Raw genomic sequence first — 16,215 nt, 5'->3', positions numbered from 1 at the left:
TTTAATCACCAATGACTATATTCATGAAAGTGTCCTCTCTGTGTAATGGAAAAGCAAAAATCAATCAGAAACTGGACCAGCGTCCACATTGATAACATAAAAATGACAGTCGAGGTGTTTTTCACTGAGAAACTGTATTAAAGCCTCCAGGACCACAATGCACCTGGGAAGTTGCCTCTGCATACTTGGGCGCTATTCTCGTGCCCCTTGCTTGTTTAGCACAAAACACAGTCCAAGGCCAATTTCCAAAGTGAGGTCCACAAAGGCACGCTTAGATGTGTTTGGTGTGGAACAATGTCTATTATCACTGACATCAGACCTCACAAATTTTCGTCCCGGTAAGATTAGCATCCATTAGCTTGATATGCTAAGAATTTCTCTCATCATTCACGACACAGATGAACAGCCTCTCCAGACAAGTGTCCAAGCTCAGCCAGGAGCTCCAGGAAGTCACACGTCTGCTCAAGCCCCTGCTCCAGAGAGCGCCGCAGCCCCTTTTGGTGGCCACCGAGCCAAATTTGACCCCGCCTCCCAGCAGCAGCACCAGCCGTCTGTCGGCGAGCGCCAGCTTGATGGCGCCCGCTCCCATCACGCCGTGCTCCCTCCTGAGACCGGACACTCATTCCCTGTTGGACAGCGGGGACGTGGAGGGCGTGGACTTGCCACAATGCCTTCTCCCCACTCCTCATTCACCACAAAGGCCTAATTCCTCGCCTCCCCCGTGCAACAATCTCCCCTCACCAAAGGAAGGACTTTTTGAGGGGTCCCCAATCTTGGCCTCCTCCAGTATGTTTCTGTGCTCGTCACAGGATCGCCCCCCACTGGCATCCGGCACTCCGTCACCGTCGCTGTCTTTCTCCATGTCCCTCTCCTCCACTTCTTCCCTCTCCTCCTGCCACGCGTCCCAACAGGCCAGCTGCGTTGGTCACCGAAGCCTGCTTCCCCCACCTCCTTCCCAGGACACGCCTCCTCCGCCATGGCCCCCACACTTCTCCGCACCGCCGTCTCTCGCATCCTCACCCGGAGACCGTTGTTTGAGACCGTCCCCGTCCGTCCCGCCGGGGTCCCCTGTTGTCGCCGCTCTCCCTTCCCTCCTCTCCCTGCCTTTGTCTCTGGACTCACCGAGTAGAAAATACGGAGAACTCCAGCTCGCTCGGGCTTCTAACTCGCACCTTCGCCGAGAGACCGGGCCGGGGGACGGTGCCCCGCAGGAGATGGAGATGCAGGAATGGCGGGCCGAGGCAAGAGAAGGGAGGATTTCCTCGGAGCACATCAGCTTCATCGATGAAGATGAGCCAGCAGTTTATGAGCCAGGAGTGTGAGGGGCAAAGCGACACAAGGAAATGGGAGCAAAGGAGACAAGATCAGGGAAATGCGGCATCAGCGTTCAAGTGAAGGAGCTACAACAGCACACATTGTCTTAAGGGGTGTCCAAACTAAGGTCCGAGGGCTCCTTGTGGCCTGCAAATACTAAAATACAAGGTCAAGGTCATCGTAGTTTCGATTGCTCTTGCCTTGACTCTGAATATGGAGATGGGATTCTGCTGCTGCTCAATGCCAGGGCCGATCTGGTCTCATGGGATACAAGGCAGCGAGCCACCCAAAAATCCAATTAACTTTTTGCTCTATCACCAGGCTGTTTAAAAAAACAAAATGTAAATATCTAAAATAAGCTATTTATAAAACAATACTTAAACACATATTCTTGTACACTGATGGATTGGTTTTAGCATGTCCAATAAATTCTGGGTGAAGAATGTCAAAGTGGCCCTTGCATCCTTGGATTTTTCTCTGTGTGGCCCTTGGCAGAAAAAGTTTGGACACCCCTGTCTTACAGTATCTCAGCGGTTGGCCGTCAATCCCTGCAGCTACTGTAGCAGAACCTTCTTGTGGAGGTTCACACGACTTTGAATTCTCATTTTGCTGAGCTCCGAATGAAACCGGTCAATTATTTGAGACTTTTGTTTCATTTTAGACTCAGCATGGACGTTTCCAAAACCGCTACGTTTGGTTTCTTCGGGCCACCTTCATCAGTGGGATGGTCATTGCTCTTTCCCTGCCCCCGAAACTTAAAAAGCAAGTCGTGGGCCCCTCCGTGTCAACAGCGCTTTCCCAGTTAGTACCACCGCCCAAGATGAAAGTATTCTTCAAATTTCATGAGTTTTTGTTTTATGTTTTTGATTTTGAATGTGAGCCAGCACAAAAAGGCTCAACCCCCTTGTTCAGAAATGTCATACACTGGAAAATGATTTTGTTGAAATTATTTTGTCAAGTTGTCAAAATGCAAAATAAAATCTTCTGGATCCAGATACATTTTTTTATGTACATGAACAGGCGACACAATAAGTAGATGTATAGGCTACTTCACAAATGTACTGGTATCTGGATACAGATGATTTTGTTTTGTGCAAACACTTGAGAGAAATAAAATGGAGTAAATTCAACACACCATATTTTTGGTGTAATCGTGCACAGTCTTTATAAAACTAATAAAAACCACAACTTTTTAAAATTAACTTTAAAGGAGAAACAAGAATCGAGTTTGTTTTGAAAGTTTTAGGCATAATTATTATTATTCAACAGCGCAGTTAAATATGTCATAGCTTCACATTATATTTAATACAATTTTGATCACAGTTTTAAAAAGAATTGTTCGACATTTAGCACACTAATGAAAATCATCTCCAAGTATCCAATCAACAATAGCCAGGGTAGCTTGTGTCAAAAGGCATTTTGCTGAGTAGGCCACGCTTCCTTTTCGACACAGATTTTCAGGGATTGTTCTTTTCTATTTAAGGAAGAACATGATTGATTTTTGAATCCAAGAGGTGAAAAATATATTGAAAATATTTGAGGCGGTGGGCATTTTACAAAATTTTGCTGGTCCGTCATTCGTCATCTGTCAGCGGCCTGGGTACCATACGTCATCGTCAGTCCGTCATTCTTTCAAGCCGAACCAAACTGAAATGTTTAGTTAGACAGTCCATCATGTTATTTTAACTCCGGTTCCGCCTATAAATTTACCCAATACGTCAGTCAGTCCGTGACGCCCCCCTGTCCCCCCCCCCCCCAAATTAAATTGTCAGTCAGTGGAGTGCACTATCTGTCATTGTATTTACATCATATGGGGGTTGCCCAAGCACAAATAACTCACATACACTTATTTGGCAATTTATTCAACTGCAGCTGTTTCAACTCCTAAAACTACAAAAACTTTTTATTTACACCTGACACCAGGTGAGGTTGCCCTACTTTCATTACCATCTTATGTCTCAACAATGGCCGAATGGATTTTCATGTATATTTGACCCCCGACATAACCCCAGGCAGCTACTATAAAAGGTCAGGTTGCAATTATTTGATTGCCTGTCTTCAAACATTCAGGGAATATAGGTCTTTATCGACTGTAACAGAGGATCCTGTTCATTTTTAATCCATCCGAGATAGCCAACAACAAGTATTTAATTGGCCCACGATAGCCCATGTAGCTTATAATACCGTAGTAGGTCCGGTTGCATGACCATAAAGCCTTCAGGGAATAAGACTCAATATCGATGGAAGATGGGTCTGATACAAGGAGATCCACTTAGTACATGATCATTTTCATCTAGATACACGCCACAATTTTCAACCACACAGCTTCAAACTTTCAAGCATATTTTGCATCTCATCACAAGAACCCAATTGATTTGAAAGGATTGTTGACCCAAGATAGCTCAGGTAGCTAATGGAAGAACAGTGATGATTTGGAATGAAAGTTGAGGCAACACAACGTTTCAGGGATTGTCATCAAATGTCCCTACAATAAACAAATTGCTTTTCAATGATCTTCGATCAAATGTTCACACACTTTCAGGGAATCGGGGTCTTCTGCGCTCTATTTCTAAGAAGAACCCGAATGCTTTTGAATGAGATCTGACACATGCAAAAAGGCCGAGGTCAAATGTTTCCAAAAAAATAATTGTCATCGTTTTTAAGCCTATCGATTTTAAAGGGCTTCTGACCCATGTGCCTGAATCTAATGTCATGGGTCGGGTTGCCCATCATCAAACTAAAGCAGACAGGGTTTGAACAGACGAAAAAAAAAGTTTTCCGCCCCGTTTGGTGACGTTTTTAAAAGGAATTTCATGGTGTGTGCCAAAGACAAACTTGTCATTGATAGGAAATAGAAACATGATGGTGGTGAGACTCTATCCTATAGTATTGTGACAGTTCATCAAAACTGTTTACAACTTTCACATCACTCCTGAGCTTTAGCCATCCAACCATCGGTGCCTTCTCCTCCATGTCAACACTCCTGATATCCCGAGCAGGCATTTGGAACAAAACAACAAAACTAAAAGCCATCTGATTAAACCTTACACCTTGATCCCAAAACATATTTTGTCATTTGTGGAAATGTGGATGGACTATTTTTGTTGAGGATCTCTAATGTAGCACACACACACACACACACACACACACACACACACACACACACACACACACACACACGCTCGTGTTAAACCCCTCTTTGCCAAAGCTGGTGTGAGACACCAGCCTGGCATACTACACTACCCAAGATGCATCCCTGGAAATGGTGTGAGGAAGTGGGACTCAGTACTACTGTATTTAAAAAAAAACTACTTGGTGATGTTACACCATGTTACTTGTAAAATATCATTGTGTTTTACTTTTTCTTCTCCTTCTCTCTTTTTTTTTTGTTTTCCACAAAAACGTGACAAGAAGGAACTCACTTTGGGTTGGGATTTTTTTTTTTTTTTTTCTGAAAATTAAAAATTGTGAATCCAATGCATGTCACAACTTTTGTTGCATGAGGAATGTGCCTGCTTTGGAGCTGCACAAGGGCAGCTGCGTGGAGACAAAAACCCCTGTGGGAGGTCTAACATGTATTTTATTATAAAAAAAAAAACAAAAAACAACACGAAAGGGAAAAAGACCTCTGTCACACAATACTCGAGCAGGGGTTCCGACAATAAAGAAGCATTCTTTTGTAATAACAATGGTGGACTCCTGTGATGTTTGAGAGAACCACTGCTATTCTCATTTGACACGTCATACTGTAAACGCCACCACAACAAAAAAAAAGTGTGATGAAAAGAAGAGCATAAAACCATAGCTACAGTGAAGTATGGTGATGGCAGCATCAGGAATAGGGCCACCATGAAGGAGTTTTCTTCATCTGGAAATTATATTTAGGATTGTAAAAGTTCTGACCAGCAGTTAGTGTTAGCACAAAACCTTCAGGCTTCTACTAGAGGGCTAATAAATCTCAGGAAACACCTACTCCAAACATTCAAATGTATTTGGAGTTCATCAGAAGCACTCGGTGGAACGTGTGCACTTACACTGATATTTTAATATGAGGATGTAAGTGCCAACAATTTTGATGGAATTGATGACAGAGAACAATTTTAAATTGTTTTTTAAATTGATGAATTAAGAAAAAAAAGGGCCGCAGAACCAAGGGCACCTTTTTTCACCCAGGACAAAAGGGCGGATGCTGGAGCATCACCTACTGGCTGTGGGTGCACATGCCTGTATACCAACAAATGACTATTTACTGTATTGTCTGCACTATAAGGTGCTTCCGAGTACAAGGCGCACCTTCAATGAATGGCCTATTTGAAGTGTTTTCATTTATTATATAGGGCGCACTGCATTATAAGATGCATAGAATAGAAGCCACAATAGTGGCTGCGGTTGCATTAAGCATCCAATAGATGGAGCTACTCTAAAGGGAATACAAAAAAATACAGCTTTATTTACATAGGGCTCTCACAATTGCCCAGTTTGTTGGTGACCCCACTAATCACATCAGTCACACGTTGGTAATGGTAAATGCTACATCTTCAATAAAACTCTTAAATAAAAGCTGAAAGTGTACACTTCCATCACATATTGATTTATTTCAGACAGTATCGGGAGAATAAAGTAGCGGCACAAATTAGCTCCTTTGTGGGGACTGCATATATTTTCAGTGAGAACATTCATCCCATCAGAGCATCGATGAGGTGTGAAATGTGAACACTCCGGAGAAGGAAGAAGAACTTGAAAAAATGATCGAGAATACGTATGACACCCAATGCTCTTAGTGTGCTGCTGCACTTCAGTTTCCAGATGTCTGATGATGAGGGGCAAGTCTCATTGGATAATTTTCTTGTGATATGCACAAAAAGTTTGTGAAAGTTTAACATAAATACAAGAGAAAAAAAAAAAGGAGTGAGGATGCTACAGGGCCGAGTGCGTGATGAATCAATTGCTTCAATAGGCAGACTGAAGACAAACATGACTTTTTTTGATTTCTAAACATGACTGAAAACAACACAGAGGGTAAAATTGGGGAGTAAAATAACATTCCAAAAATAGATATTTTTATGCTCATATTTATATATATTTACGAGGTAAGTATACACAAGAATGAAAACATCCACATTTCAAAATAGCTCTGTCTCTGTTTCCTTTCCCTCTAAAGGTGTCCTTTGTCTTGAGGAGATAAAAGAAGGAAAGTGCCCTCTTGAATTACAAATGCAAAAATAACAAGAGGAAAATCATCCAGTCCATGACAAGCACAATGTCACGTCAAAAAGCTACAAGCTTCACAAAAAATAGTCTCCAAACCATCATGGTAAATCGTGTCTTTCGAAGGGGGAAAAAAAAAGAAAGGTGTCTTTGTGCAACTCAAAAAGCTTCAGCCTTTAAACCAAACAAAAACAGCAGGCGTCCTCCCCGAGTGATGCTTGTGACTCCCCCCTGTGGTCATGCCAGGTACTGCTGCATGGCCGTCTTGGCACTGTGGAGACATTCGGGTGCATATGTTGTTTTGTTTGTTTTATTGTGATGAAGAGAGGGGTGAGTTGAGCTGAGGTTCGCACCTGTCGCTGAGGTTGGCGTCACAGGCCTGTGAGAGTTTGTGCAACATGTCTACGAAGCCTAACTCCTTCAGCTTGTCCTGGCGCTCCTGAGAACCTGACAACACACACAGGAGGGAAGATGTTGACTTATGCCCTTGCATAGTGTTTGTGTCAAATTTGACAGCAATGAATTTGAATCGAGATGTGGAGACTTTCAATGTAAATCTAGGACCCTCTCTATGACTATGTAGTTTGTTTCTTCGAAACATTTTGCGCCCCTCTACATTTTGTCCGACGTCAGCATAATTTGAATGCATTCATTAACAATGATCCCAGTAGGATCCTTGTGGTGTGTGCCGTTTTACCGTCGTCCTCGTTCCAGATGAGGTTAGTGATGCAGAAGGTGGCAGCAAGCTGCAGTTTCACATTGGAGTGACCCTGAGGGTTACAAATATGTCAGACACTTCAAATTTGCGACTGAGCCATAGAATCGGTTATCGTTATGGCCTGAGTATGGGGTGAAAAGTTCTTTTCGTCTGTCTTATTCTTGGGGCAAATAAATGATCATTATGAGGGCTTTGTCGAACTCAATAACAAGATGAAAAAAAAAACAGCCCAGTTGTTTAAGATGAGTAGACACACAAAAAAAAAAAAAAAAACTTGAAAAAAAACCTTGTGCACCAAAAGCCACAGGAAGTCAATCTTGGAAACACGTTGACCATTTCTAGTAGAATTTACACCGATCAGCTGAATCGAAATGGCCGATATTTAGCATTTTTATGCAAAATCTGTCCTTGGCTGTAATGGCCTATTTTGCCAATTGATCAATGACCCCAAGTGAGACATTACAGCAAACAAAATCTCATTCATTCGAGGACGTTCTGTGCTGCAATCTTGTATGTTTGAGCCTGAAAGCTACAGTAATCTATTTTTAGCTATCTGGCCATTTTGCCACTTATTGTTGACTGAAAATGACATCAGAGTAGCTCAGGTAACGACCAATGCACCTCCCAACTTTTGGAGGGCCCTTACCGTGATAATGCATAAAAGTAGGCCTACCATGTAGTATTTGATTTTCTGCAGCATGTCGTCATTGGTCATGATGAGCTCCTTGGCCGTGTTGCCATCGGCGATGTTAGCGAGAATGCAGAGTGCCTGCTCAATGATATGGTTTGAATACGAGTTAGTCACAAAAAGACAGCGGCAGACATCCGATAATAATAACGCGACTGTTAGGCTCCTTTCACCTGCTCTTTGATCTCCGCGCTATGCTCAGCCTCCAGGATGAGCGTGACGGCCTGCATGATCTGCTTCCCATGAGAACTCATGATCTGATCCATGTGCTGACGGCAAATAAACGTGCTGATGATACAACATGCTGGCCTTTATTTGCATGAATATTTAGAAATACAATTGTGTTTTTCCACCATAGAATGTAACCTCTAATATTGACAACTCAATTAAAAATGAAGGAGGTTTGTGCGAGGAGACGTAACAATAGACAACTGAGATAATGTGGTTGGGCAAGTGTGCGTAAATGGGGATCTGGCTGTGTTCCGAATTAAGTAATCACACGTAAACTTATGTTAAATGGGCATCAGAACACAACTGTCACCTTTTCAAATGCCTCTGCTTAAGCCCAAATAAATTTCAGATGTTGGATTAGGATTTTCCTAGCATGTTTTTTTGGTTTCCAGTAAAAGCCTGAGGTTGTTTTGTTTTGTTTTTTTAGAAGACTTACTGGTAGCATTGTGTACAAAATTGTGGCGATTCAATTAGGGAGTCGAAAGCGATCAGTGAAACTGAATTTAAGACTCGAATCAAATGTTAGAATATTGTTGCGGGTATTGAGGAAGGTCGGGATATGTGGCGTGTAGATGGGGAGTGTGCATGCGTGCTGGGGAGGCACACTGCTTTGGATTGGATTTGAATTTTATAAGCATGTATTGCAATAGTTAGCATTACATGAAACTGTTCAGCGAAAAAGGCGAAGTCCATTCTGGCAGTGGATCAACGCGGCTTTCGATACTTTCCTGCTGGCCTCTCACTCCGACACAACAAAAAAACGAAAGCTTATGGACCGCAAGTTCGGCCCAGAATGGACTGGCCATTGGGGAATCTCAGGAAATTACCGATAGCCACGGAAACCCTGGTTCCGCCAACATTCGCTACGCTTCAAGAGACTGGCGACCAGCACCAGGTTACTGTTTCTCCTGCTCGAATCAACAGCGAGACCAGTGTAGCAAGTCTGTATCCCTCCAGTGTAAGATCTCTGATGCATAGAGATCTTACAATGGAGAGATTACAGCTCGCTTGAAATCATACGTTCAAACAAAAACATCAGTTTAAATGCATCATGTAACACTGTTATTCAAGATATTTGATTGTTCTACGTTTCAATGCAAATTTTCAATATTATGGAGAAGTTAAAGACATGTGCTCATTAAAAGGATGTACAGTACTTGATTTTCTCTCTGACATCATCACAGTATCAGTAGAATATAAACAAAACTATTGTTGTTTGTGAAATCCGGAAAAACATGTCATTGTGACAGGCCTAACAATGGGTTAAAAAAATTACAGTGCTTTCTGTGTGCACGTGTATGTGTGTATATGTATATAAGTGCTCTCACAGGGCGTGTTGACAGGAGATTCCGCAGCAAACCCAGTGTCTTCATCAGCACATTACCATCAGGATCAGAGAGTAAGCGAAAGAGCTGCTCCGTTCCCAAACACTGAACAATCTCCACTCTCACCTTCTGGTCTGCCTGGAACGCCATGTTCTGTGTCCACGAGTACAGACGCACACATAGAGTATGGACAGTCAATGAAACTGTCTCCAATGAAGTCAGTTTGGAGTGTGTTCAGAGGAGACGTTTCTCACCATTAGGGCCCAGATTCCGTTGACCCGAAGTGCAGGACTCTCGCTCTGGGTCAGACTGCATAGTAGTTCTACGACACCTGATTCAAGGATGGGCTGCGCGCGCGCACACACACACACATGGACATGCACACGCACGCGTACACACAAAGCACAGATATTTGAGTAGAAATTCACTCGGAGCAGCAAACATCCAAACAAATTCAAACGTCAACGTGTCGATTCTACAAGAGCCACCTCAACATGGCTCATGGTGACCCGCAAGAGCCACCAGCCAAAAAGCAGGGCCCTGAAGAGGGTTTTGAAAAGTCAAAGGTGTGTGTGTTTATGTGTCCCTACCTCTTTACTGGGTGAGAACTCCAGCAGTAGGTTGCATAGTGTGGAAGATGCCATGACCAAGACTTCATCAGGGGCGTTTTGCAACAGCTACATGAAAACATGCAATACCAGAAGGGAGAAAAGGAACCAAATGATAAAATATCATTTTGGTGAATTGGTGCAATTCCTCTACTGAAGGAGAAATTTGCTTTTTGGTTAAAATTCAACTACAGTTTACACGAACCTTCATGAGGGGTTTCCACACTGCGTGATCGTGGAAGCTAGTCCGCAGCTGCTGCACCGACCGCGAGAGACTATGTAGACATCTGGAACAAGAACACGATAGAGGAACGCAGTATCGTAAGCGTAACACTATGCATTAATAACTGGGGGAAGGGAGAAAAAATAAGTGATTACTTAAATATTTTATGCCAAGCCACTTTGTCTTCATCCCACCTTGTCAACTATCTTTTAAATTGTAAGACTTTGTTCTGTTTGCAGTGGCATCAGATTTTACTGGTCACAATATTGGTGAAGTTCCGCCCGCTTAACATGATGAAATTTAGACTTCATAGAAAATTTTCAGATGTTTTTTTTTTTTTTTTTTTTAAACTTGAAAATAGCTATTCCTTTAATTCAGTGGTCCGCAAGCACCAGTCCGCGGACCTGTACCGGGCCACAGCCCATTTGGTACCGAGCCGCACAGAGACTGACCTGTGAGCTATGAGCATATTTACTCCATCAGGCGTGGCAGAAATGTGCGCGACTCTAGCCAACCCGAGTCCCCTTTCTAACATTGGTTTGCAAGTTGAAATAAGCAGTATCCACCAATAAATGAAAAGAATAAGCAGTAAACAGACGATGCTGATGGGCAGCCATGACCTCCGAAGATTAAGCTATTCTCACGAGAAGTTTCTCGTCTCTCCAGAGCGATGTAGACGAGGAAGCTGTTGTGCATGGCATTTCGTAAAAAAAAAAAAAAAAAGTAATACTAGAAACCTGTTGAATTATTATTAGTCACTTCTAAATCTGACCGTGCTAAAACCAACACATGTCCAGCCAGTGACCTGTCTCGTTTGATCATTGGCTAACAAAAACATGATGTGGAATGACCACTAAGCTATATCGTTAGCAATCATCCACTTAACTCTGATTAAAAATGTTTTTGTATCCTGAATATGTAGCGCCGGTACATGTATTCCATTACTCCCCAAGACTGTATGTGTTGTAAGAGTTCAAATATGACCTCACCTGACAGCTGCCAAGCGAACTTTAATGCTGGACTCTGACAGGCCGCTGACTATCCTGTCCATCATGTTCTCCGTCTCTGTGATCTTGACAAAGAGATACAAGAATGATAGATGTATACAATCATTACAATTATTCTATTACCCTACCATACTAAAAGGTGCACTCGATTACGAGGCGCACCTTCAATGAATGGCCTATTTTGTAATTTTTTTTCATATATTGGACGCACTGCACTATAAGATGCAATCTACAACGGATTCACTAGATGGAGCTACGCTCAAGGAAATGCCAACAGAACTGTAGCAACGCCACTCGGGTGAAGCGAGCTTCAGCAGTCCATAGTCCGCTGCTCTCTGCTGTGCGCGCGTGAGCGCGAGCGCAAGCACGAGCACGTATGCACGTGGTTCAACCAATCAGCGCCGACGCAACCACGTCACAGATCAAAGGAGCTTTGAACAAACGACAATAGCTAAGATAGCTTAGCTGTTGAGTGGCGTTGCTACAGAGCGATCAAATGTTAGTAAAACGTATTTAATAAAGCAGCGACACAGTTCACTTAACCAACAGCAAGTTATAACATTGACTCGTTAACGTTGAACTCTCTTGCCACTGCTCTATTTCCGTGTTCAACTGCATAACCCAATTGCCTTAAGTTTGAACTCTGCGTTGTAAACATGGCTCCAGCAAGGAGCCATTTTGGGGTCGACATATTACCGTAATAACCATACACAAGGCGCATAGGATTTTAAGGCGCGCTGTGAGCTTTTAAGAAAATGGAAGGCCTCTTAGTGCGGAAAATACGGTACAGCGAAAATATTTGCGGGGAACAGGCTCATCGTGAATAGCGAAAATCCACTACTGGAAGCCCTCAAAAATGTATGTACAGAAGTTGCCTGTAGATACAGGATACATACAAAGCTGCAAAGAAGCGCTTTTGTCTCAATTAAATTCCTCAATTTACATAAACCTGGTTCATTGGCACTAAGATACCACAAAACGGTAGCAATGCATTTTTCTTATCCAAATAAAGCTCCTCAACCTACTACAAGTCAGTTTCCACCAAGACACCACAAAATGGTGCTATAGTAATACATTTGTCAATTTGGCCTCAGCACAAAAAGAGGTAAATTTGTGAATGCTGAACCGCAAATATGCGGAGGCTGACTGATTTGAAACAGCATGGAGGGCAAACCTTCTTGCGGATGTCCTCGTCATTGGAACCCAATGAGGCGTACAGTTTGAAAGCCGCTTGCCTCAGCTCATGTGCATGCTTAAGGTCGTGGTCCAACTGCACAGAAAGCGAACTGTCAAAAACACCATGTAAAATGTGGACCCAAAAGTCCCACCTATGTCAACCCACCCTCTTAATGTCGGCAATGGCTGACACGGAGCTGGGGTACTTGAAGTAGTCGGCCAACATGGCTACCAGGTGGTCGGTGGTACTGGCGATCCGCTGCAACTCCACATCGGGCTCCATGAGGAAGGCCAGCGTCTCTGCTCCCTCCACTCGCTCCTCCAGTAGGTGCTCTTTGCTGCACATGCGCACCAGGCAAGGCAGCGTCTGCACCAGCAACAAATGCAGGAAGTCACATACACATACCTCAAAATATATCGGCAAAAAAACAAAAACAAAAAAAAAAAAAAAAAAAGAGAAAAGCACATCACCTTTAGGACAATGCAGCCGTCATCTGTCCTGATGGCACCTGCTCGACACATGTATGTGAGACTGCAGCAGAAAGCGTTTGTGTCAAATAAGATTCCAGTAGGAACATATCATCTGCAATTTGCTCACCATTTGGCTGACGTTAGCTGCATTTCAATGGGCTGATCCCTTTGCATCATTCGGACAAATACCTGAGACAACAGCTCGCCGTCCACCAGCACTGCAAGCATACACAAAACCTTATCAACGTGACGAACTATGGCTAAAGCAGGGCACACACACACACACACACACACACACACACACGCTGATTTTAGACTTTTTTTTTTCATGTGAGAGACCCCACACATGAGGAGTAAAAAGAAGAAATCACCATGTGAGTAAAGACTGTTCTTATAGTGTATGATGTACACTGTTCCCCCAGTAATCATGAGGGATAGAGACCAAGTCCTGCCGTGAGTAGCTAAATTCTACATGGTGCCACAGGGCAGCCAGACTGCCAGAAAATAGAAGAAAGAGGATTGGTAGAAGAAGAAATAGAAGAAACTAGTCTTGGGCTAATTGTTACCTTGTCAGCCAAACTCGGAATTGATGAGACATACCTAAGGATGTACTGTGGTAAATATCGAACGGATTTAACATGTATGATTGTCGGTCCCTGCGCTGTTTTCTGAGCAAAGCAGAGAGGAAAAGAAATCTTTTCCTACAACCAAAACCACAAGATCACTCAGGCTGATAATTGAGAAAATTTTGAGTATCGGGCCTCTGCTGACTTTGACTGCAAGTATAGCAAAAGTGGGAAAATTAGACCTATCTGTTTGTGTGTACCCCACTAAACAAGGACGATAGACTACAACACTCACCATTCACCAACGTCAAGGACACCTGAGTGTTCTCATAGGCCAGCACTGAGAAACATTTTAATGCCTGCATACGCACCTGGAAGGACAAGAAAAGGTTTACATCTGTTTGATTGTGCCTGCTTTCGATCAGCATGATAGTCAAGATGACGAACAAATGTGGGTTTCCATGACCCCATTCACATCAGCCATTTTGAAATATCAATAAAAATATATATTACAGATGTTTGATACCACAAATGAGAAAAACATATTACAATCAAATAAAGATAAAATATAATACAATAATCCAGAGGTAAAAATACTATTCATATTACAAAACAGAGGTACATACAAGTACCAAAAAAAAAAAAAAAAAAAAAAAAAAAACTTAAGCAAGAGGTAAGTAAAGCCCTCTGGATATTACACACAAATAAGTAAAAGCATGATGTGGCCTGTGCTGCAATCAACAGGAAAAAAGACCTTAAAAATGCACTGGGGAAAAAAAAAGATTCTATTTTTCTCAAATAATTTTGGGAGGCGACACATTAATTATGCACTCTTAGTAATCTATACGAGGGGTGTAAATAAAAAAAACTATTTGAATCGGAAAATCGGATTTGAGTGAGAATATTCGAGTGCATCGAATCTACTTGTTCCACTTTAAAAGATAGACATACAGATCCGCGAATCCGCTTATCCTCACGAGGGTCACGGGCGTGCTGGAGCCTATCGTGACCGTTATCAGGCAGGAGGCGGGGGACCCTGAATTGGTTGCCAGCCAATCTCAAGGCACTCAAACGAACAACCATTTGCACTCACAGTCACATCTAGGGACAATTTAGAGCAGTGGTTCTTCTTAACCTGGGTTCGATTGAACCCCAGGGGTTCAGTGGATCAGTCTCAGGGGTGCGACGGAGCCTCTGCCACGGAGGGTAAAACATACGCGACTCAACATTTCAATTCGTTATGACACGCCCGCTTGGCCATCACTGACTGCAGATGATCACATTACATTGCTTGTCCAATCAGTGCTGCAGGAAATTTAGTAGTCGACGTGTGACTGGTGTGATAGTACGTCGTAAAATTTAAAAAACGTATACTTATGTCTTGAAATCCTATTTACTTGCGTTTTTTATGTCTTGAATTTGTAAAAAGTCATATTTTTGTTTTTCACTAATGAAGGGTTTGGTGAATGTACATATGAGCTGGTTGGTTTCGGTACCTCTAACAAGGTTATTTTTCCAGTATATGGTGATAATTTACCCATATAATGGAACAAGTTTGTCGAAAAGAATGGTGATTTAAAACACCACTGTATTATTCATTTGGTAATGACTTCCAAATGGTGTTATCAGACATCATGGTGACTTGATGAATGAAGAAAAGTCAAATTAAAATGAAACATTCAATAAAACAAAACATTGCAGACATGATGGCCACTTACCTTATAAGAGGGCGATATCAGCAAAGGGGCAATGTTCTGAATGGCACCATGGTTAAACAGAACTGTCTGGTGCTCTGGAGTCTGAACACAAACCACCAAGACATAAATCAAAAATGTCTGCCTCAACTGTTGCCATGAGTCCTCAGACTGCTAATGAGTCAATACCAACAAATACCTTACAACAGTGGGAGAAGATCTGCGTGGTGTACTCCTGCGTCCTGTGTGAGTGGCTCAGCAGCGACATTAAATGGGGGATCACAGTTGGATCCTGCGGATAATTAAAAAAAAAAAGCATACAATGTTTTTTAGAGGGCGCGGAGGGGACATTTTAGCTAGAGCAAAAGTAGGAAGCTATCATACAGTGTAGAGCAGCTGTACTGGAGTGACGGGACTGATGAAAACCGTTCTGAGGCATCGAAGACAAGCCTCAATGAAAATCAGGTCAGGACACAAGAGACCTACAAGCAACAGGAAAGAATTTAACCACTGATGATGATGACAATGCTCCCGGAGATTGGAGGATACTTGTGCCCTAACCTTGAAGAAGGGCGGGGATGATGTGGCAGTCAACCAGGGACTTGATATTGTTCTCAGTGCCCATCGCCAGGCTGCCCAGCACCACCGCACACTCTGTCCTTAGCTCCAGGCTGGAGGAGGTCTGTTGCAGAAGGTACAGTAACCTACAACATAGAGACAGACGCGCACACACACACACAAACATTATACTTTTAATACAAATTCTCTCTCTCTCTCTCTCTCTCTCTCTCTCTCTCTCTCTCTCTCTCTCTCTCTATATATATATATATAAAAAACATTGTGGGGAAATAAAGAAAAGCTGAAATCACCCTCTCTACATACGGATAGATACACATACGTAACATATGCATACATGGCAATGGCGAGTGATGAAAAAAGCGGAAGGGGCGTGGCCTGGACGGGGGCGTGGCCTGGACGGGGCGTGG

The 16,215-nt window shown here is 42.9% G+C and overlaps 2 protein-coding genes across 4 annotated transcripts in view; one reads left to right on the top strand and one right to left on the bottom strand.

The window, feature by feature from the left end:
• The window catches only part of kcnh3 (potassium voltage-gated channel, subfamily H (eag-related), member 3), a 115,838-nt gene extending 113,623 nt beyond the window's left edge, over positions 1-2,215 (top strand). Inside the window, exon 15 of the mRNA XM_019867726.1 lies at positions 399-2,215. Coding sequence (XP_019723285.1) covers positions 399-1,322 — 924 coding nt within the window. The 3' untranslated portion in view covers positions 1,323-2,215. The remainder of the gene's footprint in view (positions 1-398) is intronic.
• A 3,532-nt stretch (positions 2,216-5,747) lies between these two features.
• armc8 (armadillo repeat containing 8) overlaps positions 5,748-16,215 on the bottom strand; it is a 15,291-nt gene continuing 4,823 nt past the window's right edge. For all 3 annotated transcript variants that reach the window (XM_019867698.1, XM_019867700.1, XM_019867699.1), the window contains exons 4-22: positions 15,791-15,933; positions 15,614-15,711; positions 15,429-15,521; positions 15,254-15,334; positions 13,831-13,906; positions 13,097-13,187; positions 12,970-13,030; positions 12,665-12,865; positions 12,497-12,592; positions 11,305-11,387; positions 10,298-10,379; positions 10,075-10,161; positions 9,739-9,831; positions 9,488-9,637; positions 8,102-8,197; positions 7,914-8,009; positions 7,220-7,292; positions 6,876-6,969; positions 5,748-6,793 (exon numbers count right to left, since the gene is read on the bottom strand). In XM_019867698.1, coding sequence (XP_019723257.1) covers positions 6,760-6,793; positions 6,876-6,969; positions 7,220-7,292; positions 7,914-8,009; positions 8,102-8,197; positions 9,488-9,637; positions 9,739-9,831; positions 10,075-10,161; positions 10,298-10,379; positions 11,305-11,387; positions 12,497-12,592; positions 12,665-12,865; positions 12,970-13,030; positions 13,097-13,187; positions 13,831-13,906; positions 15,254-15,334; positions 15,429-15,521; positions 15,614-15,711; positions 15,791-15,933 — 1,828 coding nt within the window. In that variant the 3' untranslated portion in view covers positions 5,748-6,759. The remainder of the gene's footprint in view (positions 6,794-6,875; positions 6,970-7,219; positions 7,293-7,913; positions 8,010-8,101; positions 8,198-9,487; positions 9,638-9,738; positions 9,832-10,074; positions 10,162-10,297; positions 10,380-11,304; positions 11,388-12,496; positions 12,593-12,664; positions 12,866-12,969; positions 13,031-13,096; positions 13,188-13,830; positions 13,907-15,253; positions 15,335-15,428; positions 15,522-15,613; positions 15,712-15,790; positions 15,934-16,215) is intronic.

The sequence above is a fragment of the Hippocampus comes genome, unplaced genomic scaffold (genome assembly GCF_001891065.2).
Source record: "Hippocampus comes isolate QL1 unplaced genomic scaffold, H_comes_QL1_v1.1 scaffold27, whole genome shotgun sequence".
Taxonomy (NCBI): domain Eukaryota; kingdom Metazoa; phylum Chordata; class Actinopteri; order Syngnathiformes; family Syngnathidae; genus Hippocampus; species Hippocampus comes.
Note: the sequence above shows the minus strand (reverse complement) of the source record. Positions and strands in the feature narration are given on the sequence as shown.